This window comes from Stegostoma tigrinum, chromosome 27 (assembly GCF_030684315.1).
Source record: "Stegostoma tigrinum isolate sSteTig4 chromosome 27, sSteTig4.hap1, whole genome shotgun sequence".
Classification (NCBI taxonomy): domain Eukaryota; kingdom Metazoa; phylum Chordata; class Chondrichthyes; order Orectolobiformes; family Stegostomatidae; genus Stegostoma; species Stegostoma tigrinum.
In genome coordinates, this window is record NC_081380.1 from 5,101,793 (window position 1) to 5,128,471 (window position 26,679).

General features: G+C 44.8%; 1 protein-coding gene across 1 annotated transcript in view; it reads left to right on the forward strand.

The window, feature by feature from the left end:
- The first annotated feature begins 2,535 nt into the window (after positions 1 to 2,535).
- LOC125464694 (sphingosine-1-phosphate transporter SPNS2-like) overlaps positions 2,536 to 26,679 on the forward strand; it is a 96,002-nt gene continuing 71,858 nt past the window's right edge. Inside the window, exons 1-2 of the mRNA XM_048557396.2 lie at positions 2,536 to 2,913; positions 21,053 to 21,118. Coding sequence (XP_048413353.2) covers positions 2,604 to 2,913; positions 21,053 to 21,118 — 376 coding nt within the window. The 5' untranslated portion in view covers positions 2,536 to 2,603. The remainder of the gene's footprint in view (positions 2,914 to 21,052; positions 21,119 to 26,679) is intronic.

A 26,679-nucleotide genomic window follows, 5' to 3' on the forward strand; every position in this document is an offset into this window, starting at 1 on the left:
TATCCCTCCCAACCTTTCCCATTCGCGTACTTATCTGAGTGTCTTTTGAATGTTGTAACTGTGCCCACATCCACCATTTCCTCATCCACACACGAACCACCTTCGGTGTAAAATATTTGCCTCCTTGTCTGTTTTAAACCTCCCTCCAGTCAGCTTAAAGATGTGTCCCTTTGTCTTGAAATCCCCCATTGTAGGGAAAAGGTGGCCACCATTAACGTCTTCTGTACCCCTCATGGTTTTATAAACCTCCGTAAGGTCACCTTTCAACCTCCTGAACTCCAGTGAAAAAAGTCCCAGCTTATCCTGTTTTTCTTTGTAACTCAAACCTTCTATACCTAGCAGCATCTGGTAAATCTCTTCTGAACCCTCTCCAGCTTAACAATATTCTTTCTATAACAGAACTGGACACAGCAAGTTGAACAAATAGTGACCAGAGACAAATTCCACTCAAATAATGCCTTGAAATCTTTCCTGTTGGTTGCAGAGAAGTTTAATTTATATAACAGACAGCGCCTCTGAGTGTGCAGCACTCCCTGCAGGACTGTGCATATCTCTGGAGTGTGCAGCATTCCCTGCAGGACTGCCCATATCTCTGGAGTGTGCAGCACTCCCTGCAGGACTGTGCATATCTCTGGAGTGTGCAGCATTCCCTGCAGGACTGCCCATATCTCTGGAGTGTGCAGCATTCCCTGCAGGACTGTGCATATCTCTGGAGTGTGCAGCATTCCCTGCAGGACTGCCCATATCTCTGGAGTGTGCAGCATTCCCTGCAGGACTGTGCATATCTCTGGAGTGTGCAGCATTCCCTGCAGGACTGTGCATATCTCTGGAGTGTGCAGCATTCCCTGGAGGACTGTGCATAACTCTGGAGTGTGCAGCGCTCCCTGCAGGACTGTGCATATCTCTGGAGTGTGCAGCGCTCCCTGCAGGACTGTGCATATCTCTGGAGTGTACAGCACTCCCTGCAGGACTGAACATATCTCTGGAGTGTGCAGCATTCCCTGCAGGACTGCCTATATCTCTGGAGTGTGCAGCATTCCCCACAGGACTGCCCATATCTCTGGAGTGTACAGCACTCCCCACAGGACTGCCCATATCTCTGGAGTGTACAGCACTCCCTGCAGGGCTGTGCATATCTCTGGAGTGTGCAGCACTCCCTGCAGGACTGTGCATATCTCTGGAGTCCCTGCAGGACTGTGCATATCTCTGCAGTGTACAGCATTCCCTGGAGGACTGCCCATATTTCTGGACTGGGGCTTGCACTCAGTTTTTTGACTCAAACAGGACCATCTTTTTAACTCTGGGAAATGTAAACTTTTGGAGAGCTGTGTATCGAAACATCTCTGACAATTGCCATCATGTGACTTAAGCTCTCATTTCCCTTTCCATAATTCGAAACAATTTCCGAATATTCGTCTTCAACTTCAGCTCCTGGTGAGAAAGGTGGTGTCACAGAAACAAGTAGGAAACTGAAAAAAGAATTTCTAAGGAACAGTAACGGAAAAGTGTACTGAGTGTGGGTGACAAATCTGTCAGAGTCCAGCCTCACAGAAACAGACCCTTCACTCCAACCAGTCCATGCCGATCAAGTTTCTCAAACTAAAGTAATCCCACTTCCCCTTGGCCCATATCCCTCTTAACGTTGATTATCCATGTATCTGTCCGAATATCTTTCAAATGTTGTAACTGGACCTGTATCGACCACTTTTCCTCCGGCAGTCCACTCCACATAGGAACCACCCTCTGTGTGAAAAACTACACGTCCCCAACAAACTGCGTTTAAATGCCTTCAGAGATAGCAGGAACTGCAGATGCTGGAGAATCTGAGATGACAAGGTGTAGAGCTGGATGAACACAGCAGGCCAAGCAGCATCAGAGGAGCCGGAACCTTGAGGGGGTTTAGGCCCGAAACGTCAGCTTTCCCGCTCCTCTGATACTGCCGGACCTGCTGTGTTCACCCAGCTCCACACCTCGTTATCTGCGCGTTTAAATGCAATTGAGTTTCAAACACAAAAAGTTACAACTGATCAAATGAACGGGGTTATTTACAAATTTAAAATGAAATATTGAAGGATGTATAATCGTGAAGGTTTTCTTAAAAAGATCTGACGCAGCGTATATATTACAGATTTAAATGCACTAATTGGCTGAATGAGGGGATAATTTTGAACCTTGCGGTCTGAGACGCGGGGATACTGGTAAACCCGCCGGTCACCATTCTGAAGAAGGGACATCTCAGACTCCAAAGTGTCTCTCTCTCTCTGTCTGTCCACAGCCTCTACCAGATCTGCGGAGTTTCTCCAGCATTCTGTGTGTGTTCGTTCCAAAGCTCCAGCGTCCGCAATATTTTTCCTTTTTGGGAGCCAGATTTCAGGGGAGCGCTGAAGAAGGAGCCCAGGACAAGAGCATTTGGTGATAATAGGACAGCCTCAGGAAGGCTGGTGGGCTTTAAAAATGAGGGAGGGTGCTGATCTGCGTGGGGTTGTTTATTGGGCCGGCAACACGCTGTTTTTGTTGTTTGAGAGGAGGGGCTAGTGCAGTTTTATCTCTGCCGTAGGTGTCTCTCTCTCTCTGAGTGGTGTGGTGTGTGTGAGAGTGTGTGTATGTATATTTCTGCGGAGCTCCGCATCAATTACACTGAAACTGACATCCCAGCCCCCAGCTCCTGCAGCCCCAGACCTCTCTCCTTTGGGAATATGTGTGTGGAGAAAGAGACATCAGACTGTCCCCTCTCCGGCTCCTCGGACGAGATCCGGAGCCTGAACGGCGCTCCGTCCTCCTCCTCCGCCGCAGATACGCCATTCAGCCCGGCGGAGAAATTCCGGGCTTTGTACCGCCTGCGCCCGCACATCGCCGCCGGGGTGCTCAGTTTCGGCTATGTGGTGAATTATATGGACCGCTTCACAGTGGCAGGTAAGAGGGGGAGGCGAGGGAGATGCTTTGGGACCTCCCAGGTAACTTCTACCTGTTCTGTTTTCTCTTTTAAAACAAAACACAATTCTCCTGTAGGATCACCAACCCCAGTTTCTGTGGGCCGGGGGTCAAACGGGAGATTTAGCCCCTTCTGTGTTCCCCCTGCCTGTTCAACTTTCCCTGGGTTGTCTTCCCTTTTTCTCAGATTCTGTGTTATCCTCATCCACCACCCCCCCCCCCTCAGATGGCAGTGATGTGCCCCTCTGAGACCAGGAGGGAATGCCAGGCTATGGTACCCTCTCCTCTCTGCCGCAGGTGAGAGACAGCTCTACACACCGCCCCCCCCCCCACCCCTGCCCAGGTTGTGGGTCAGAAATGGATGGGAAAGATCTCCAGAGCACCCCTCCCCCAAAAAACGTTTGAGTCCAGTCTTGGGTCTCAGTCAACGACAAAAACAACCGCTTCGGGGGGAATCTGACCTGTTTCCAGGCTCCAGTGAACACCAGGTCCCGGGAGATGAAGCAGAGTTGAACATGTCCAGCACCGAGTTCGCTCCAAACAGCAGCTGCTTATTATAGAGTGAATGTTATGGCCTGACCACTGCATGCTAAATAATTTGCCTCCTGTCCTTTGATTCCCAATTCTTAAATTTTCTTCATCACAGCCAGCTTACAGGTGATCCAGAAAGTGATTGGGCCTTGACTGAGTGTAATTATGTTCTAGTGTAATATTATACTGTAGTCAAGTTATAGTAATGTTATAGTATGATGTAATTGTGTAGTTATGTTATTGCGTAATGTTGAAGAGCACTTATACAGTACCCATGTTACGGTGTAGTTATGTTTCAGTGTAATGTTATAATGTAGTTACATTATAGTGTAGTTATGTTCATGTCATTATGCAATAGTGTAATAGTCTAGTGTACTTATGTTATTGTGTAGTGTTGTAGTGTGCCTAGTTATACAATATCTACGTTACAGCATAGTTATGTTTTAGTGTAACGTTATAATGTAGTTACATTACGGTAATGTTCATGTCATTATGCTAAAGTGCAATGTTCTAGCATTGTTCTTGTGTAGTATTGTAGTGTACCTACATTAGAGTGTACCTATGTTACAGTGTAATTACAGAGAGGTTCAGTCTCCCTCTGAGTGCGTACATAGAAAAAAACTACAGGTAGGTCAAGCCTCCCTTTTTGTTGTACAGGAGACATGGCCATTTTGGGCTGGTATTGACAATTCCAATTAGATTCTCCTTTTAATATCATCCTAATTAATAATCAACACTGAAATGTGTATACATTATTTATAATATTACTGTGGGTAGATAAACTGTACAGGCAAGTAATTCAAGGGCAGTGCCCTTACTAGTTGTATACTAGCATTGCTCAGTGTAAAGATTGCATCTTGTTTGAATTCCCCAGTATTTTTATTTAAATTGAGCAACTGTCTGCTTATGAGAGGTCATCTGGTGCAATGGGTGGTTTTCTAGAAGCTCATCCCAGAAGCCAATGTCCAAAGGAGGGTATATGCACAGCGCTGTACCAATTGACTATCAAGTAAATGTAAAGTGCTAAAGATTTGAAATAAAAACAGACAGTGCTGGAGAAACTCAGCAGGTATTGGCAGCATCGGGGAGAGAGAACAGAGTTAATAATTCAAGTCTGGTACCTCTGTTCTTTGGAATAGTTTGATTATCAATATGTAAATTTGTCCTCCCCAGTCTTAATAAGTTAATGACTCAGCCCTAAATGTGAAGTCTACCCATCTCAGGGGCTATATAACTATCTCAAACACTATCCTGCTCAGAATTTGTTGCCAAAATACAGTGTAATAGTGGGAACACTATTATTAATGTGTAAGTCATCCAGCAGTTTGTGACAAGGAAGAGATACATTGGGAACTATAAACTCAGAGCAAGTTGTTGAAGAGCATGTGTTGGCCTCATGAATACCACCGCTTATTTTCAACCTCCATGAGAAATTGTTCAATATGTACACTTGTTTCCATTTGAAGCCACTGCAGAAAGTTAGGGCTGGGCTTTCCAACTAGTGAAGGTTTTTAATGAGGACTTTTATTTTTCTGTAATCTCCTCACAGTCTCCAGCCCAGAAAAAAAACCAAGTGAAGCTGAAGAATCATTCCTGTTGGTAGAAAATTGTTTCTAAAGGATTTTAAAACTTGAATTTTAAATCACACTTTCCTTTCCTATCATTTCTCATCATCTAATCTCTCCTTTCTCTCTCCCTTTGTTTCTCTTTCTGTTCCCGATTTCATTCCAATTCGGAATAATTCCTTCTGTGATTCCTCTCTTTCCTTTTCCAGCCTTAAATTGCTCTGGTGGAGAAGATAAATTCTTGATTGCTGCCATTTAGTAAAGTTCAAGATGCCCTCAATGCACGAGTCAGAATTAGAATTAGATTTCAGTGTCATGTATACACCAGTACAGGAATACAACAGCACACTGAAAAGTGTGCAAAGTCACCATTCTGCAGTGAGTCACATTCCCATAATTTGGAGCACAAGCGAGCTGAAGATTGGGGAATAAAGGCTGGATAACCAGGTGCGTTATGTAATGACCCACTGCAAGAAAATCTATAGCTTATCTTTTCTAGTGTTGTACTTTTTATGATGAGGCCTCACTTAACACCGGTATGGACCAGGCACAGACTAGCAGGTGTACGATGAGGTCTGTATGTTGAATAGATTCAGTGCTCACACTGTATCTGCAGCGACCCATTTGCAGTTCCTTCAGTGTTGCTGGGTCAAAGCTCTCTCCCTGGCAGCAGCCCAGAGACTGCAATGGTTCAAGAAAGCAGCTCACCAACTCGAGGGCAATTAGGGATAAATTGCCCTACCTAGCAATGCTGACATTCCATGAATGATTTAAAACAAAATCCATGTGAACAATTTCAAAGAAGTTTCACTTCTGTCAAGCAGCATAAGTGACCTGGAGCAAACACTTTGAAATGCATTGTGATTATAAACTGGCACGAAAATGAGGGTGATATATCATGTGCACGTAAATGGGCTAAGGTGCAAGATATTGAAAGCATTGTTCAATGATTAAACCACAGGTAGAATGGATCACAAAATTCTTTATTTAAATTGGCAGAACTGGTTACTCAGTAAATAAAACAATATCTCCAGCTTCTTTGAAAAAATGGTGCAATGTAGTGTAAGTCTGTCAAAAAAATGAAATGAGTTGTTTGAGGAGTGAAGGATATGATCCATTGATTTAAAAAATGTTATCCATTAAATTAAAAACAAAATCAACTATATATCATTTGAAGCAGGACAAGTTCATAAATGAAAATATATCCATTTCTCAAACTGAAACTATCTGAAAAGAATTGCCCTCATTCCTGTTGCCAAGAATCACAATTAGTTTCTCAAGAGACACAGGATGGAATCTTATTTGTTGTAATGCACTCACTTCTGGTGCTCACGCACTTGTATATTTCACAGGTGGGGAGATGGCATTTCTGTATGTCGCAGGGAGAAGGGATGGTTAGTTGTAAATTTCAAGATGACAGGGGGATATTTGTTTATAGAATGAGGTGCAATTGTACATTTCCCCGGGGTGGGGGGGGGTGCGTTCATTGTATATTTTAAAGCTGGGGAGATGATTTTCTGTATTTAAAATATATGGAGGGGTGTAATTGTACACTTTAATTGTGGGGGGTAATTATTTATTTTAAAGGGAGGGGTAATTATTTATTTTACAGGTGGTGAAGGGTCATTGTATATTTTAAAGATGGGACTGATTGAAAATTATGTGGGTGCGGAGTGGGTAATTATGTTTACCCTCTCCACCCACAACCCCCCCCCCCACCAACCTCCAGTGTTTGTTCAGCTTAGTCAGTTTGATCTGGAGAATATCAGAGCAGGTGAATTACCTTTTCCTCTCAGCAATTGATCAATTAAAAAGGACAGGCAGAATGGAGTGCTCAAGTCTGAAAGCAGGCCAGCTGGACACAGAACATGGTGAAAATTCTTTGTCCTTTTCACTGGGTCACCGGTTCAGCTGATTTGAATAAAGAATTTGGTGATCCATTTTGCCTGTGGTTTAATCGTTGAACAATGCTTTCGATATCTTGCACCTTAGCCCATTTATGTGCACAAGATACATCACCCTCATTTTCATGCCAGGGTAGTGGAATCCTTTGCTGAGTTTACCTGTGAAGCACGTCACTGCAGGCTAGTGGGTGTCAGCGTTTGTGTGAGACATTGTGTGTGAGATTCTGTGTGTTACTGACTGATGCAGGATGAACAATTACAAATGAGAGAGAAGAAGAGGTATCTGCTTTTGTGGTGGTTTTGTAGCTTCAATGGATTCAGTGACTGGGGGCGAGAAGGAGACTTCAGAACATCTTTCCCTTTCATTTGATGGAAAGCTGCTAGAGGTGATCTTGATTCAGTGGCTGTTAGCTAAATACTCAGCCCGATGTGAGACGGAGCTGCACATCGGGAAGGGGCCCAGTCTGAAGTCTAGTTTGTGCTGATGTTGTCTGGAGTGGCAACAGACCGAGGACAAGTGATATCAGCCTCCAGTCCAAGGAAGGGAAAGATCAATGCACACTCAGTGTGATCTTCATGTGGGCAGAAGAGCTGAGCTGTCAGGTTTCATACACAAAAATGATCTTGAATTGGCTTTTAAGGTGAAGAGATTAAATTGGAAGAAAAGTATTGAAAAAGCACTGATCAGAGTGACCATGAACTCGATCATGTTCCTCTAATCGGTTCAGTGCTGCTTTGCAAGGTACTAAAACTGATAGCTGATCAATAAGCACATTAGGGAAATACAGCAGAAATGAATGTGTCAGCATTTCATTGTCAAATGATCACAGTTTGCAACAGTACATCACGTTCATATGGTTCGTCTTTGGCCTCTGCCCCCTGGATGATGCCAGGCATGCAGACTGGACTGTGGTGTCAGCAAGCAACCTGGGAGTGAGTAATTTCAGAAACAGTTCCAGCAGTGCTGTAATCATTTGTACTTAACACTGAATTGTTTCATGGAACTGTAAGGAAGTGGGCTTTGTTGAGAGAAAATGGAATTCCTGCTCAAGATGAACATGTTGTCTTTGGAAAAGAAAGGGAAGGGAACAGATTGTTTGTTTGTGTTGATATAATTCAGCAGGGAGCACTCTTGTCTCCTGCTCAGAAAGTCCCGCTCCACAACTGAGGGATTATAGGAGTTGGAACATTGAGGTTGTACAAGGTGTTGGTGAGGTCTCTGCTGGAGAACTGTATCCAGTTCTGGTCTCCCTGTTATAGGAAGAACATTATTAAGGGGTAGAAGGTTCAGAAAATAACTACCAGGATGTTGCTGGGAATGGAGGGTTTGAGTTATAAGGAGAGGTTAGATAGGTTGGGGGGTTTTTCTCTGGAGTGTAAGAGTTTGAGGGAGGCTTTATAGAGGTTTATAAAACCATGAGGGCTTTAGAAAAGATGAATGGGAAGTGTCTTTTCCCTAGGTTGGCAGATTTCAAGACCGGAGGCATGTTTTTAAAGTGAGAGGAGAAAGATTTAGGAAGGTCATGAGAGGCAACATCATTACCCAGTAGGTGGTACGTGTGTAGAATGAATGTCCAGAGGAGTTGGTGTATACAGGTACAGTTACAATGTGTAAAAGACATTTGAATAAGTACATGAATAAGAACTGTTTGGAGGGATATGGGCCAGGTGCAGACAAGTGGAGCTGGTTTAGTTTGGGATTATGATTGCCATGGATGGGTTGGACCAAAAGGGTCTATTTCCACGCTGTGTGACTGTGAGTGCAACATTGTCAAAAGTTCCACCTTTCAGATGAGATGTTAAACAAAAGCTCCGTTGTGATGTTAAAAAATCTCAAAGAAAAACTGGTGTCCTGGCCAATATTTAGCCCTGACTCAACAGCACTGAGACGGATTAGTGGGTCATTCTCATGTTGCTGTTTGTGGGATCTTGCTGTGTGCAAATTTCCTAAATTGTAGCAATGACTACACTTCAAAAGTCCTGCATTTAGTCTGACCTTTACCTCTTTCAAGTCACATCACACACAATGCTCCAGTAGAGAGCTCCAGTAGAGATATAACCTGTCACTAGGACCCTAGCTGTAATTGTTTAATATGATACACTAGAAACAGTGGGATATCATCAGCGCAATTGAAGACAACTCAGTCTCCATGCATTACCTTCTTTGCAAAGCCATAGCCCAAATTACCCCAACAGTGCATCTAGACAATTACTAAAAGTAGCAGCAGTCTAGATAGAAAGGGGAGGGTCAATCACAAGGTTAAGACCATAAGAAACAGGAAGAGGAGTAGGCCATTTGCTCCCTCGAACCTGCTCCACCATTCAGTAGGATCATGGCTGATCCAACATACATTTTTGTGTCCATTCCCCATAACCTTTGATTCTTCTACTGATCCAGAATGGATCTATCTCAGCCTTCATCTGTGAGTGGCATGGTGGCTCAGTGGTTAGCACTGGTGCCTCACAATGCCAGGGGCCCAGGTTCGATTCCTCCCTTGGGCGGCTGTGGAGTTTGCATGTTCTCTCTGTGTCTGTGTGGGGATGTACTGGTCTGTAACTGCAGTCTAAAGATGTACAGGTTAAGTGGATTGGCCATGCTAAATTGCCTATCATGTCAAGGGATATGCAGCTTGGTGGATTAGCCCTGGGAAATGCAGAATCACAGTGATGGGATGGGGGATGCTCTTCAGAGGTGAGATTTGGATGTGATGGCCTGTTTCCACAGTGTAGGGATTCATCAGGCCTTACATGAGGTGTGCAAGAAAGACTTTCTAGTGTTAACGCATCTTACAGGCCTGGGAACATTTTTGCTTCCACTCTTGGCTTCAATCAGACTTCTCTGCAACAACCAACTGAGATATTTAAGTGATCTATCTGTGGACAGTTACTATGGGTATAAGCAGATGGCTGCTCACTATAACTGGCTGCATACCCTGTCTCAGTATGTGGATGATCCTGAACATAAGAATCAAGGCAAAATATTGCTGATACTGGACTAAAAACAGAAGCTGCTGCAGAAACTCAGCGGGTCTGACAGCACCAGTGGAAAGGGAAACAGAGCTAACGTTTAACATTGAATCTGACTTCTTGTTGAAGTGCACTATCTGCTTAGTACATACTAAGAGAACACCACTGCACCAAGTTTTATGTTTGTTCTAGCAGAGAGAAATGCCCATTTCGAAATCCCTGCCCCTCATCTAACAATATGAGGGAACAGCCTCAGTGGGAGAGGCCAGGAGAGCACTAGTGGTGACGTGCGTCAAAGGGGTGTTCAGTCCCACTTGCTGGGTTACAGGGGAAACTGTAACACTTAGCTTCCTGAGCTGTGTAGGGTCCATGCTGATGCCAGAGAACATAGTACACCCCCAGCTTGATACTATATTCCAAGCAAATCCTAGGAAAACCTGACTCCTTAGCCAAACACAAACTAAAGTATTTTTCTCACAATAATAATGGTATATTCATCAAAGAACTACATTGTGTCTCTGAAGCTCAAAGAGGCAATGCCATGTTCGATGTGATTTCCCCGTCAAACTCACTTTAACAAATCCCTTCCTTCCAAATGTTCTCAGGGGATGGCTATTGCTGCCAAGATCAGGATTTTCTGCCCCATCCCTAGATTCTCCCAAGAGTCCTCCTGCTTCCCCCATGAACCAACACAACTGTGGCTTACCAAGTAATTTCAGAGGGCAGCGACGAGTCAGCTGTGTTGGCATGGGACTGGAGTCACATACAATTCCAGCCAGAGGGAAGGAAGGCAGGTTCTCTCTTAGAAGGATGTGGGAGAACCAGATGAACTTTTCATTTCAGACTTTTAGTGATACGGGCTATTTTGTACAAATCGAATTGACATTCTCAAGCCTCATGGAGGGATTTGATTGGGTACTTTTCTGACTGGTAGTCCAGCATTGTAATATCGACATGACTACATCGCCTAACAATATCCAATTGCCTGATGAAGGGTCTAGGCCCGAAACGTCAGCTTTTGTGCTCCTGAGATGCTGCTTGGCCTGCTGTGTTCATCCAGCCTCACATTTTATTATCTTGGAATCTCCAGCATCTGCAGTTCCCATTATCTCTAATATCCAATTGCCGCCTGAGATAGAACGAAATCAATTAAACTTTTTTCCTTTCATTGCAAAAGACGTTTGAGCAATCATCCCCAATACTAAAGCAAGACTGTGTCAAAATTGCATTTTCTACCTTAATGACGTAACAAAATAATTAAATTATTGCCAAATGCACCTTTATGAGTTCTGTCTTAAGGATTCCTTGTGTGATGTTGGATTAGCACCATGCAAAATCCAAATTGGCTTTCAGCAGCTTGGACTACACTGTGTCACTCAGTTCAATAGATGGTTTCGACATTTTCTGCTGCACTTCTGATTTATTTCTGTTTCAGTCACGGCAAATTCATACTTTACACAGCTGCCCCACCTAACTGACCACTTTAAAAAAAACTCTCTCACTAAACAGTCCAGAAAACTCTCTCCAACCAAGTGTTGATAATGCTTTCTCAGTGGCATCTGATGTGATGAGCTGTAAAAATAGCTGAAATGTGTAAACACACAGGGTGCAAAGATCTTCCATTTTACACTGTGTTACTGTCAGGTTGTTGCATGTATTTTTGGGGGGTTGAATTTTTAGACTTTATGAGGTGAGGAATTAAACACTTCTATTTTTGGTCACCTGTTGCTGGTTTAAAGCTTTGCCAGGACAATGAGAATAAGTCTTAGAGATGAACTAAAGCTCTGAACATTTTTTTCAATCTCAGCAATTTTCCTCTATTTCCAAGTCGATATAGCATCTCCTGCTGCCACAGTGGGAATTTCTACAAAACTCTCTCGTATTGACACTTCTGCACTTCCGATCTAGAGATGGTAGGAACTGCAGATGCTGGAGAATCTGAGATAGCAAGGTGTAGAGCTGGATGAACACGGCAGGCCAAGCAGCATCAGAGGAGCAGGAAAGCTGACATTTCGGGCCGAGACCCTTCTTTAGAAATGGAGGGGGGGGGGGAAGGGGGTTCCTCTCCACCTATCTTCTCCTCTATCCATCTTCTTTCCGCCTCCCCCTCCCTATTTATTTCAGAAACCCCTTCCCCTCGCCCATTTCTGAAGATGGGTCTAGGCCCCAAATGTCAGCTTTCCTGATCCTATGATGCTGCTTGTCCTGCTGTGTTCATTCAGCTCCACACCTTGTTATCTGCACTTCAGATCTAATTTATTCTGTCTTCAGAGATTATGACTTTTCCTCCTGTGTTAAATACTCTGTTGCTAGGAGGTGGCGTTGTGGGCTCAAAATGGAAACCAAAGTGGGGAAGGTAAGAGCGATTTTTGACGATACAGGATACACTCTGTGGGACATGGGAAGGCAGTGTACTGTGATGTTGGATACTTTAACTGACCAATGGTGGGAGCACATGGGTGAGGCAAGTTGAGAGTGGAAGGTCATGTGATGAAACCTCCAAGACTGTGTCAAAACCAGAGCTTGCAACTGTAACTGATACATTTTACTGGCACTCTGAATGTCAGTGATTAGATATTAAGGTATCCGAAGCCTAAGCTTGAAAATAGGGATGTCACTGGACCAGCATTCACTGCCCTTGAGAAGGTGATAGTGAGCTGCCTTCTTGCACCACTGCTGTCCGTTGGCCCACCATGCCCGTAAGGAGGGAATTCTGGGATTTTGACCCACTATCACTGAAGGAACAGCAATATGGTGACTGACTTGGAGGGGAACTTGCAGGTGGCAGTGTTGGCCTGTATCTTCCCTTCTCCTTCTAGATGGCTTGGTATCCACAGCCCATCCAATCTCAGACCTTTTCATGTCTCAGACGCAACCGATTGGCTTTCTAGATCAATTCAGACTCGACCACATTGCTGTGGGTCTGGAGTCACATGTACGTATGGCAGATTTCCCTCCTGTGAGAGCAGTAGAGAACCAGGTGAACATTTACAACAATGGTTCTTATTTGACTAGCTTTTCTATTTTTTAATTGAATTGAGATTCCATCACCTGCTGTAGTAGGATTCGAACACATTGCCTCAAAGTTCAGGGTTACAAATCCAGTGACATATCAGTGCAACATCACCACCTCTGTCTTTGATAGTAGGTGCAAATGGATGGATTGCCTATATTAGCATGCAAACTCTCATCAACTCGTTTCTGTCAAATGCATTACCAGATATTAAGAAGGTGTGATAATATCGCCGTCAGTGACTCCCTCGGGGTTGAATTTATCTGCCAATATTTTATGTTACTGTCTCCATGTTATCTAGCATGCAGTATACATGGATGTTGCCAGTGGTCATGTACAGCTGCAGGATCCTGGCTGCTCCCCTCCGTTTGGGTGTTTCCCATCACTGACCTTCCCCAATGGTTCCTTTGGAGTTTCCCTCTCCCTGCTCTGCTGGCTCCTGACTGCTGATTATGACAAAAAAAAGGTGACCAGCCCTTTCTTGTTACTCCTCCCAGGAGCTGGGCGGGGTTTGTTTAAACGCCAGTGTGTTTCAGGCAGCATTTGTCCAACAACCCCACCAAAATGTTCCATCCCATTCCTTTAATTGATTCATTTGAAACAAAGCTGAAGGGAAACTTTGAACAAAAGCACCTCGCATGGCCAAGAGCTTTACAGTAAGCCTCTTAATTGGTAGTTTTACTGGAATCTTGTGATCATAGTGTTCCCGTTTTTGGTATTAAGGAATTCCAATCCCTGTAATTCCCTGGGAACTATTGACTCATTGGAACAAAATACCTATTGAGGCCCTTTAGTGCACAGAGAAATTTTAGACTGCATAGGTATAACCATATTAGAACATCTCTTCACTCTCAGCAGTGAAGACTGAGGACAGTAGGGTTCCACATCTCCTGGGAGTTTGGGATTCTTTCGGGATGCTGTCCATAAGGAAGGGAGCTCAGAAATTCCTGAGAAAAGCCAAAACCCACCCAAAATCACTGGCGAAAGGTGAGGTGATCAATTTGACCAACTGCTTGTCAAGTGTCACAATCCCATTCCAATGACCATCGGTATAGGGATGGCTCAGCGGTTAGCACTGCCGCTTCACTGTGCCAGAGACCTGGGTTCAATTCCACCATCGGGCGACTGTTTGTGTGGAGTTTGAATGTTCTCCCTGTGCCTGTGTGTATGCTAGGTGGATGCAGGTTTATGGGGTCTGGATGGGATGCTCTCTGGAGGCTAGGTGTGGGCTTAATGGGCCAAATGGCATGCTTCTGTACTATAGGCATTCTGTGATTCCTTCACTATTATAATGACCGGATTACAAAAGGTAAAGTATATGGGGATGCCTGCAGGTTGCAAGGCTGCGAGTAAAAGCAATTGATTTTCAGAGAATTCCTACAGTGCTTAAAGAGACTGTTCATCCCATCTATACTGATCCTCCAAAAACCATCACACCTATCCCTGTAATGCTGCATTTTCTATAGCTAACTGCATCCGCTGTACCCGTTGTGGCCTCCTCTACATTGGGGAAACCAAGCGGAGGCTTGGGGACCGCTTTGCAGAACACCTATGCTCGGTTCTCAATATACAACTGCACCTCCCAGTCGCGAACCATTTCAACTCCCCCTCCCATTCCTGAGATGACATGTCCATCATGGGCCTCCTGCAGTGCCACAATGATGTCACCCGAAGGCTGCAGGAGCAGCAACTCATATTCCGCTTGGGAACCCTACAGCCCAATGGTATCAATGTGGATTTCACAAGCTTCAAAATCTCTTTCCCCTCACTGCATCCCAAAACCAGCTCAGCTCGTCCCCGCCTCCCTAACCTGTTCTTCCTCTCACCTATCCCCTCCTTCCACCTCAAGCCACACCCCCATCTCCTACCTACTAACCTCATCCTGCCCCCTTGACCCGTCCGTCCTCCCTGGACTGACCTATCCCCTCCCTACCTCCCCACCTACACTCACCTCTACTGGCTCCATGCCCGCCCCTTTAACTTGTCTGTCTCCTCTCCACCTATCTTCTCCTCTATCCATCTTCAATCCGCCTCCCCCTCTCTCCCTATTTATTCCAGAACCCTCTCCCATCCCCCTTTTCTGACGAAGGGTCTAGGCCCGAAACGTCAGCTTTTGTGCTCCTAAGATGCTGCTTGGCCTGCTGTGTTCAACCAGCTTCACACTTTGTTGTCTCGGATTCTCCAGCATCTGCAGTTCCCATTATCTCTGATACAACGTACCTAGCCTGCACATTTTTGGACTGTGGGAGTGAACCAGAACACCCAGAGGTAACCCACACAGACACAGGGAGAATGTGCAAACTCCACGCAGACAGTCACCCGAGGGTGGAAACAAACTCAGATCCCTGGGGCTGTGAGACAGCAGCGCTAACCACTGAACTGCCATGCCACCCATTTGGTACCCTGTGAATGCAGTAGGAGCTGCTCCTCAACTCACACTTTCCTGACCCAGTTTCTGCGACAACATTTTCTCTTGGGGCAAAGTCACTGACTCAACTTTGATACGTTCATTGTGTGGCACATCAAGTTAGCTGAGTCCTTGTACTTCATGGTCCCAAGCAAGGCCCATTCCACTATGATAAAAGTCTTATCTCAGTTCGAGCCATAGGAGAGTGTCTATTCAGTTGGTGTTAATACCTGATGTCCTTCACACAGCTCCTCACCAGTCCCTTGAACAACCTGTGGAAAGATTTAGTGTGTGGGATTCTTTAACAAAGCACTTTTAACAAGGTGCTGAGCAGAAGGCTCACCCTCCATGACAGAGCGGCAGTCTGATAACTTTTTTTTGGTCACATACAATTTGACCACGTTACAAATGCACTTCCCGTTGAGTTCCAATGTGGGACTTGAGCCCAGAACGTCTGGCTCGGTGGCAGGAGCTACCCGCTGCTCCACGTGCCCAACCTCCCCGGCCTCTATCCAATTCATTAAAAACACAAACATCAACAAAACCACATGAAAAACTAGGGCCAAGAAATGTTTACTCGTGGATTCATCATAAAACAAACCGTAGCGCAATAAGCCGTGCTATTTATCCATTGGTAAAGATTCAACATTTTCAGCCTTTTTACTGAAATTATGGCGTTGGCTGTCTGAGCACAGGGTTCGCATGTTCATTAATACCACCTCTGGAGTCAGCTTTTGGCCTACCGGGGACTACAATCTCAAGATGCCCCCGATCTGGTATACATTGGCAACATCTTTCCAAGTGGTTTGGGAGTGAAGAGGCTGGGGCTAATGAGGAGCTTTGTTGTGGGTTGAGAAGTTGTTGGGGGGTGGGGCAGTGCAGAATGCAGAAATTAGTAAAGGTTCATGGGTTTTTGGGTCAGAGGGGAATGATTTTTACGCACTCGCAAAAACCACGTGTCATTGACAGTGGTGCCTAAAAGGAGAAATTGTTCTATTTCTCAGCACTGAAGTTCCTCAACTTACCCAATCTTTCAAAACAGAAGGAAGCCCCTTTCCCCCTCAGCAGAACAATCTGATTGGTCCCCATTCTTGTGCTGTTTCCTCGTAACCCCCAGAATGGTTTTCCTTTCACAAATTTATCGGATTCTTTTGGGAAAGGTTGTATCAGAGATAATGGGAACTGCAGATGCTGGAGAATCTGAGATAACAAAGTGTGGAGCTGGATGAACACAGCAGGCCAAGCAGCATCTTAGGAGCACAAAAGCTGACGTTTCGGGCCTAGACCCTTCTTTGTAACTGTTTGAGTTAAAAAAATGTTCTTCTCATCCCTTGCCAACTATTGTAAGGTTGTGTCTCCTATGTTGAACAATAGAAAAACCAATATCTGGTGGAGATAAGTGTTTTCTCTGTGTGCCTGTGTGATGTGATATATGACTTGGAATTTCACATTGAAACTGAATTAAAACAGGAGGGGAATGTTTATAAGATACTGTCCCCCTGTGAGTGGCAGTCCCATTGTCTTGGGAGGTGCAACTTTGCAGCGCCAACTTGATCAGATAATCTCAATAAACACACTCAAGTTTCCCTTTCACAATTCAGCAGAAGTGCTGATTTGTCCAGATTTAGAAACACAGCGCAAAAGCTCCAAAGATATTTCCTGTTAACGGATTTTTATTTTTATTGGCTCTCCTTTTTAAGCCACACTTCCTAACACAGATTCTTGTGTACAGTGGCACTCTTCAGCCACAGAACTGTGACTATGAGGGAACCTCATTTGACCACCAAATTACAGCTCCCACTGATTTCTCTCCCACTGTGCATTTGTTTCTTTACAAATGATCCCTTTTAAGATCAATATGCGACTATACGCTTGTGCTCAGAGGGCAGTTAAGAGTCAACCATATAGCTATGGGTCTGGAGTCACACGTAGGCCAGACCAAGTAAGGATGTCAGTTTCTTTCCCCAGTTTCATTCAATAGAGGTGGCTGAGACAGCATTTATTGTGCATCCACAATTGCCCCGTCAACTGAGTGGCCTGTTAGGCCATAGAATCTCTCTGTATAGATTAGAATCCCTACAGTGTGGAAACAGGCCAATTGCCTCAATAAGTCCATACCAGACCTCAGAGCATGCCACCTAGACCCATCCCCCTACATCCCACCTCCTCTACACCTTCCTGAACACTATGGGCAATTTAATATGGCCAGTCCACCTACCCTGCACACCTTTGAACTGTGGGAGGATACCGGAGCACCCGGAGGAAACCCACACAGACACGGGGAGAATGTGCAAACTCCGCACAGACAGTCACCCGAGGCTAGAATTCAACCCGGGTTCTGGGCGCTGTGAGGCTGCAGTGCTAACCACTGAGCCACCAAGCCACTCATGTCAGAAGGTAGTTGAGCCAACCACATTGCTGTGCGTCTGGAGTCACATGCAGGCCAGACCAGGTAAAGATGGCAGATTTCCTCCCCTAAAGGACATTAGTGTGCCAGATGGGTTTTTCCAACAATCAACAATGGTTACCATTAGGCTAGCTTTGAATTCCAAGTTTTTATGGAGGTCAGATTTCACCGTGTTGGAGATTGGCCTCAATCTGGATTGCCAACCAAGAGATAATATCACAAATATCCCCTATTGCTGTAGAATTATGCATCCACACAGTTTAAACCACACATTGCACACATTTGTGGGCTCTGACTGTCAGAATGCAGCTAGCGGTATTCCACAGGTTCTGTGTTGGTGTCTTATGATTCACCACATCTATTAATGACTTCCAGTTTGAAATTGAAAGGCACATTCTCAATTTTACAGCATTGTAAGCAGCTTGCATAGAAGCATAAAGTTGTAAAGAGGTATTTGTATATTAAATCAGTGGGAAAACTCTGGCAAATACATTCTAATTTATGGGTGGATGTGAGGCCATCACTTCAGGTTAACAAGGATAGAACTGGACACATTCTGGATCACAGAAGCATTACAAACATCAGCTCTTCAAACAGTGGTCTGAAAGTAGAAACAGAGATGGTTCAAAGAGACTTGGGACCCAGATATACGCATCATTAAATAGTCAGGCTGATAAAAAGTCATAGAGTCATACAGCACAGAAACAGATTAGTTGTCCCAACTTGTCCAGGCCAATCATGCTTCCCAAACTGGAGTAGTCCCATTTGCCTTCACTTGGCCCAGATCCCTCTAAACCTTTCCTATGCAAGTCAAGAAGCCTAATCGAATTGTGGCCTATATACCTGGAGGATTAGAACACAATTGGGTAAAAGCTGTGCTGCATCTTTACAAAGACCCAGATGGATCGCACTTGGAATCATGCAGACCATTCTGGGCACCACACAGTGGCAAGGATACATTGGTCTTGATGGGAATGCAGTGTAGATTTACCAGAAAGGGTGAATGTGAAATTCCAAAGAGATATCACAATTGTGGATTGTATTCCCAGGAAGTTGTCAAGATATTTCCACTAAGTGGTGAGTCTGGAGACTGGGGGAATTGTCTAAAGATTAGGGACCGACCTGTCAGGAGTGAAATTAAAAAGTGTTTCTTTGCTCAAAGGCTATTAGAGACAGCAAATGATGATTGAACCAAGGCAGTTGTAAATTTCTTAAAAAGTGTCACAACAGACTGAAAACGTTAACTGTTTCTCTCTCCACAGATGCTGCCAGACTTGCTGAGTTTCTCCAACAGTCTCTGCTTATATTTCAGATTTCCAGCGTCAGGCTTGTTTTGCCTTTATTCAAGCTGACTTTTGTTAAACAAAATTCTTAAGGGATATGGGACTGGGGATATGGAGTTAGTTTGCAAATCAGCCTGGATCTCATAGAAAAGCTGCAGAAGCTTAAGGGTCTAAATATTAGCCCCCTGGTCCAGTGTGCTAAGGGATTCCTGTCATTGCTGTTGGGAAGGAGTTTCAAAACTTTAGTTCAAAAAGAAGGAATGGTGAAATATAATTCCAAACTGGGATGGTGCATGAGTTCAAAAAAAAAGCCACTCAAGGAGATGAACCAACAACTGCTTTGCATGTTGGAGGAGAACATTTTGAAGGAGAAGATTTCAAAATACTAAGCATAAAATTCTGATTCTTTAAAAAAATTTTCCATTAATTGATTCTGTCGTTCCTTTACAAAGTAATTGATAACCATTTATAATTGATAAAATATATTAATTATGCATTTGTTCTGTCAGGATTCCTTTTTTAATTCTCCAGCCCCTGATGGTTTAATACTGATTATGAAATATGTACAGCAGTTGAGGTCATGCCAACTAAAATTCATTCGCATCGACTATTCCAGCCAACTGGTAGGGCTATATGGAGGTATTAGAGCCATAGAGTCATATAGCTCGGAAACAGATCCTTCAGCCCAATATGTCCATGCCGACCAGATATCCTAAATTAATCAAGTCCCATTTGCCAGCATTTGGCCTGTATCCCTCTAAACCTTTCCTATTCATGTACCCATCCAGATGCCTTTTAAATGCTATAATTGTGCCAGCCTCCACCACTTCCTCTGGCATCTCATTCCATACATGCACCACCCTCTGCATGAAAATAAGACCATAAGACCATAAGACATAGGAGTGGAAGTAAGGCCATTTGGCCCATCAAGTCCACTCCGCCATTTAAATCATGGCTGATGGGCATTTCAACGCCACTTCCCTGCACTCTCCCCATAGCCCTTGATTCCTTCTGAGATCAAGAATTTGTCGATCTCTGCCTTGAAGGCATCCAATGTCCCGGCCTCCACTGCACTCCATGGCAATGAATTCCACAAGCCCACCACTCTCTGGCTGAAGAAATGTCGTCTCATTTCAGTTTTAAATTTACCTCCTCTAATTTTAAGGCTGTGCCCACGGGTCCTAGTCTCCCCGCCTAATGGAAACAACTTCCTAGCGTCCACCCCTTCTAAGCCATACATTATCTTGTAAGTTTCTATTAGATCTCCCCTCAACCTTCTAAACTCTAATGAGTACAATCCCAGGATCCTTAGCCGTTCATCATACATTAAACTTACCATTCCAGGGATCATCCATGTGAATCTCCGCTGGACACACTCCAGGGCTAATATGTCCTTCCTGAGGTGTGGGGCCCATGTTGCCCCAAAATGTTGCCCCTCAGGCCCCTTTCCCCTCTCACCTTAAACCTATTCCGTCTAGTTTTGTACTCCCCTACCCTGGGAAAAAGACCTTGATGATTCACCCTATCCATGTCCCTCACGGGACAAGATCATTGCCTGACAGAACGGAAAGTCAGTCATCGAAATCTACCTGATGGTTGAGAATATTTTGCAGTGAATCCGCGAGCGAACACTATACTCCCTGTTGCTTCAACCAGCCCAACATTGCTTGCTGCACTCAAAGCTGAGGAAGTGAAATGCATTGACTCCAAGCACAGAATTTATCACTGCTGATGGAACTGTGCTAACATCAGGACCCAATGGCAGCTCAGCTCCATCATGGACACAGATTAATCATAGACTCAGCCCTTCTTATGAACTACTGCCTCTTCATCCTTGAGAATGATCGAAATCCTCTATTCCCTGCTCTCTTCATAACGAGCAGAACCCTTTTGTATCAGTGAGTCAATCAACTGTGACTGTATTCTTCCAAAGCCTGAATTTGTTATCATTAGTGCTTCAGAGGAATGATTCAGATGTATTCATCAGTTTCTATTACCTATGTTCTTTGTCTTTAACTTAATTCCCACTCTTAATTCTCCTCAGGTGTACTGGCAGACATCCAGAGACACTTTGGGGTCAGCGACAGTAAATCCGGACTGCTGCCTACAGGTTAGTGACCAGCCGCTAACCTTTAGTTTTGACTTCATCAGGATGCATCTGCAGAGGCCTGGCCCTGGCTCTCCAACTGCCTAGCAGTGAGTAGCTGAGCCCTGTGGTCCATAAACACTTTACGATACACTGGAACCACTGATTCCTAAACAGGGACTGGACTTGGTTAAGAGTAACTTTGTGGAAGTGGAAACTGTAGAGCCAGGAGATCAGTTGTCTGATCTGACAGGGTGACAGTGGTTTAGAGGCACTAGGGGCTTTTGTCACCAGGTTGCAGATCTCATGATGGAGGCAGCTAACACCACCTTAGAGGATTGTGTTGTGCTCTAGGATTCTTTCTCTGAGCCCTCTCATTTGGAGGAACTTCATGCTCTAGACATCATCTTCACAAATTGGGTTCCTGTTTGCAACAACTTCCCTGTATCCATTTCCCTCCCCGTCTCCATCTCTATCTGTTTTGCCTTCTTCATCTCAGTCTTTGTCTCCTTCCCTTTCTCAGTCACTTTCTCCTTCCCTTTCCCCCTCCCTGTCTTCTTCCCTATAGCTGTGTCCATCTCTGCCTCCTTCCACATCTGCGTCTTCATACCTTTCTCCTCCCCCTTTCCATTTACCTTCTCCATCTCCTTCCCCTTCGCTCTCTCTGTCTCCATCTGCACCTCGTCCTCTGTCCCCTCTCCTTCTTCCCCTTATCCATCTCCCCTCCATCACCTGCTCTTTCACCTCCCTTTCCATAGCCTGCTCTCTCCTCCCCCAGCTGTTTTTCCCACTCACTTACCCCTCCCTGAGTTTTGGATTATGTGGATAACGGAAACCATTCCCGACATCATCACCCATTTAAGAGGGAAAAATCTACATTCCACTCAGGCAGAAAGAGGGGGAGAAATTCAAATCCTTACAAAAAGATAAAATTACCTCATCAAGGGACAGCATCACTGACATCATTTCCCTAGTGTCATCAGATTGAAAGTAGGTTTGCAGTGAAGGGTTTGGGACAGACCTGCTCCTCTTTTCTTTGATGGAGAAGGAGAGATTTAGTCCTTTATGCTAAATAGCAGCTGCAGTGTGCAGCTAAATCATTTTAATGCAAATGTCCGTGCACTGGGACTTCACATCAGCAGCTCAGTGTTAGTGTGAAAGAATTATAGAGGAGGAAGTGAAAGGCAGGGACAGTGATTTGCAGCTGTAAATTGGAAACTGGACTTTAATAGGGGCACAGGAGGGGAAGTGGAAGTTAAGGATTGTGTTTTGTCCCTGGAATTTAGAGAAGGGGATTCCAATTCCTTAACCATTTATGCTTCAGCCCATGGTTGATAGTTGACAGGTAAAAATACCTCAGATACTGAAACACTGACAGACTCCCCCACACACTGTGGGCAGCGCTCCAGAGAGAAATCTGCCCTCTTTGCTCTCACACCTAAGTTTCCAGTGCCTTATCAGTTTCAGATGGACGGATTTATTTTTCTTATCTCAAAATATCAGCTGGGGAACGATGTGCAGGAAAGGGTGGAAGTCAAATGTGCGCTCAAGATGGGATGGAAGGATTTTGTTCAACAGGGGAAAGGTCTGTGGCCCATTTCTTTTGCATTTGAGCCTGCAAATGACCATCCCAGTTGAACAACATTTCAGGTCTTGCTTACAAACAAAAAATGCTTCAAATTAAAAACCCAAGATTGTGGAATTCCGTTACTGCTTGGGTGAAATTGATGTCACAGCGTTATCAGCCACTTGATGAAATGTCCTTTCAGATTCAGGGTCGAGAACCTGCACGTTACTTAAATCACTGAAAAACAGCGTTCCCCTCTGGTTGAAGATGTATTCAGAAAAGACGCCAGATACCCAATAAGCAGCACTCAGGTCATTATCAGTCTTGTGAGTTTGGAACTATCCATCGAGTGTCTGCGTAACAAGCTAATCAGATTTAAACACAAATTGCAGAAACCTCACTTTCCCACAGATCAACCCTATTCACTCAAGATGCACATGGGCAGCCATGTTGGATACAGAGCCTTTATTCGCTGAATGAAGCTTGATTATAAATTCAGGCATAATGGACGAGTTGTAAAACTTGCTGAATTCCTGATTTCTTATTGAAGCAGTTTTTGAATGGATTGATTGAGACAAGTGTAGCTATGAGCTGTAGAGAGAAGGAATTGGGAATGGGGAGTTCTGAAATATCTTCTGGCAGAGTGTAGTTAAAGGTGAGAACACTACAATGTTTATTTAAACTGAAAGTTAACAAATGACTGAGGTAGTTCTCAACTGACTTCATACTAGCTTCATAGAGAAAAGAGTTTCTGTTGCACAATGGGTAATATTCCTGCCTCTGAGCCCATAGCTGTGGGTTCAATTCTTTGGGATGGCCTGGTGGCTCAGTGGTTAGCACGGCTGCTTCACAGCGATAGGGATCCAGGTTTGATTCCACCCTCGGGTGACTGTCTGTTTGGTGTTCGCACATTCTCCCCGTGTTTGTGTGGGCTTTGCTCCGGTCGCCTCCCACAGCCGACAGATGTGCAGGTTAGGTGATTGGCCATGCTAACTGGCCCAGAGCATCCAGTGATGAGCAGGTTAGATGGATCAGCCATGGAAAAAGCAGGGTTATGGGGGTAGGAAGAGTCTGGGCAGGATGCTCTTTGGAGGTCCAGCGTGGACTCGATGGGCTGAATGGCTTCCATACTCTAGGGATTTTATGACATCCCACTCCAGGATTTGGTGACCATTCACACGGCCAAGCAAGTAGATTATTGCTCAGTAAATCGCTACCACACATGCTGATGGCAAGCCGTGAGAGATTCCTGGTCAACCCTGAGATAGAAAAGGATTGGATTGTCCACCAATATTTCATATAGCTCCAGGCTGCAACATGCATGTAAAATGTGCCTGTCCTGCAGCGACACGGGCATCTTGGGGAGGGGTGCTCTGTGGCTCGCCAGTGGGCATACACTGGAGCCATTTGAACAGGGTTTGGTGGCTTGCTCTGCTGTGGTGGTGTCAGACCTACTTCTCGGCAGAAGACTCGGGAAAAGGAAAACGGGTGAGCCCGGGTGATCCAAGTTGGGGCTATGGTTGGTGGTGTTGGGTACGTTGACAGGAATGAGCGGGGAATGGGAGAAGGCATAGGGAGTGAGCGGGAACACAACACATCCAGTCCTGACATGTTAAACACTGTCTGCCTGAGTCAAGGTAGAGAAGCCAAGACCACAACCGCAGCGGGGGTGTGGGGGAAGGAGGAGTTGGGGGCGTTCACCTCCTGGCAATGCTCCAAGCTGCCATTTCATGAATGCAGGGAGACTGAGTAACATTAGGTCAGCCACCTCACCAAAGCTATGTTGGCCGTGTTTTCTCCCCGGGCTCCCTGGATGGATTGAGCTGAGAATTTATGGGTGAGATCAGGCTGGTTTTTGAATTTGCCTCCAGATGCGAGACTTGGTCGGCATGGACAGGATGGACCGAAGGGTCTGAGCCTGTACTGCCTGGCTGTGAGTATTCTGTGTGGCAGCACAAGTAATTCTGCCAGATGTTGGGAATTTGCTTCCGAGTTTCTGTCCTGGCGGTTAACTGGATGTTGCAAACTGGAGAGAACTTTGACAGCAGCTGTCTGAAAAGCCCTGCCAGTATTTTAGATATAACTACATGGTTTTGAATTTTAAATAAAAGCACATTCATGTAACCACAACCACACTGTTTAGCTGGTGTGTAGTTCAGAGACTGAAAGATACATCTGTTTATGGAATTGCAGCTTCCCAAAAGATTTGCAACTTGATTCGGTGTTGGGGGGTATATATTATTTAATAAATAATAGCAGAGTGGTCAGTGCTGTAGCTGCTTCAGGTTGCCCCCTGATTTCAATCCAGGGTGAGGGGTTTTGTTTGATTCTGCAGCACACTGGGATTGATCACTGCCTGAGAATTTGGGTAAGTACATACACTTGTGGTTTTTCCAAAGGGCATTGGATAATTATCTGAAGGTGTGTTTCTAGATCTAGAAACAAGAACAATGAACAATACAGCACAGGAACAGGCCCTTCGGCCTCCCAAGCCTGCACTAACACATTTTGCCCTTCCACGTGTAAACTATTCTCACCTACAGTATCTGTATCCCTCTATGATCTTCTTATTCATGTATGTTTCCAGGTGTTTCTTGAATGCTGCTAGGGGTCACAGTCTAAAAATTATAATCAGACCGTTTGCGAGAAACGTTCGGAAGCAGTTAGAGTCATAGGGTCATACGGCATGGAAACAGACCCTTCGGCCCAACTAGCCCATTCCTACCATGCTTCCAAACTAAATAGCCACATGTGCCCACATTCGGCCCATATCCCTCCAGAACCTCCCGATTCACGTGCTTATCCAAATGCCTTTTAAATGTTGTGACTGTACCTACATCATTCCATACACGAACCACTCTCTATGCAGGAAAGTTGCCTCTCATGTACTTTTAAAGCTTAAAAAGAAGCCGCATAGTTTTGAACTCTCCCACCCTAGGGAAAAAAAATTCTTGCTAATCACCTTATCTATGATCATGATTTTATAAACCTCTATAAGGTCACCCGTCAACCTCCTACGCTCCAGGGAGAAAAGTCCCAGCCTGTCCAGCCTCTCCTTATAACTGAAACCCTCCAGTCCTAGCAATGTCCTGGTAAATCTTTTCTGAACCCCCTCCAATTTCACACTATCCTTCCTATAGCAGGGCTACCAGAGTTGTACACAGTATTCCAGAAGAGGTTCGGTTTGGGGATTTAGGGAGTTGGTGGTGAAGTCTATTGCAGATAAAGTGGCAACATGGGGAATGTACAAGGTGCCACAAGTGACTGATTGGTGTGTGGCTTGGTGATCAATTATCAATGACAAAGGCCAAGTGCATGCTTGCTCCTAGGCAGCTGAACAGCTTGTGGATGTGAAGCACTATGGCCAGAAGCCATCGGATCTCTGGAAGTTGAGATGAAGTCCATTTCCCTGTAGTGAAAGCTAACTAAAGCCTGAAGAAATTCAGTTTATTTTCCCTTACCAGTTGCTGCAAGCTTTTAACCAGTAAATGAGAGACTTTAGAATTTGTGAACCAAACTATGCTGCCTATAAGGAAGTGGAAAACATGGTAGAGATTGTGTGCTCACAAAGGATTGTAGAGGTTTGGAGCTGTTTTCCGTGAATGACAATGAATGCTAGATCATCTATTAATTTTAAATCTGAGATCCATAAATGTTTTCGTAAGCAAAGGTATTAAGAGATATGGGCCAAAGACAGGCACGTGGAGTTAAGCCACAAATCAGCTATGATCTCAACAAATGATGGAACAGGCTCAGGAGGCTGAATGGCCTACTCCTGTTCCTCTGTGTGATTTGCATGGGGACTGGGACTGGCTGTGTAGCTCTGACAGAGGGACTGTAGAAATGCCGTGGGCTGAATGGCCTCCTCCTGTGCTGTCACCATTCTATGCTCCAATTCTGCGACTGCCTGCAAGTGACCATGGGTCATGTAGGGTCACCTATGGTAGTCTCAGCAGGAAATGGATCAACCAATCAGGAAAGATGTGGTCAATGTGATATGAGCCAATTGATCAAAGAT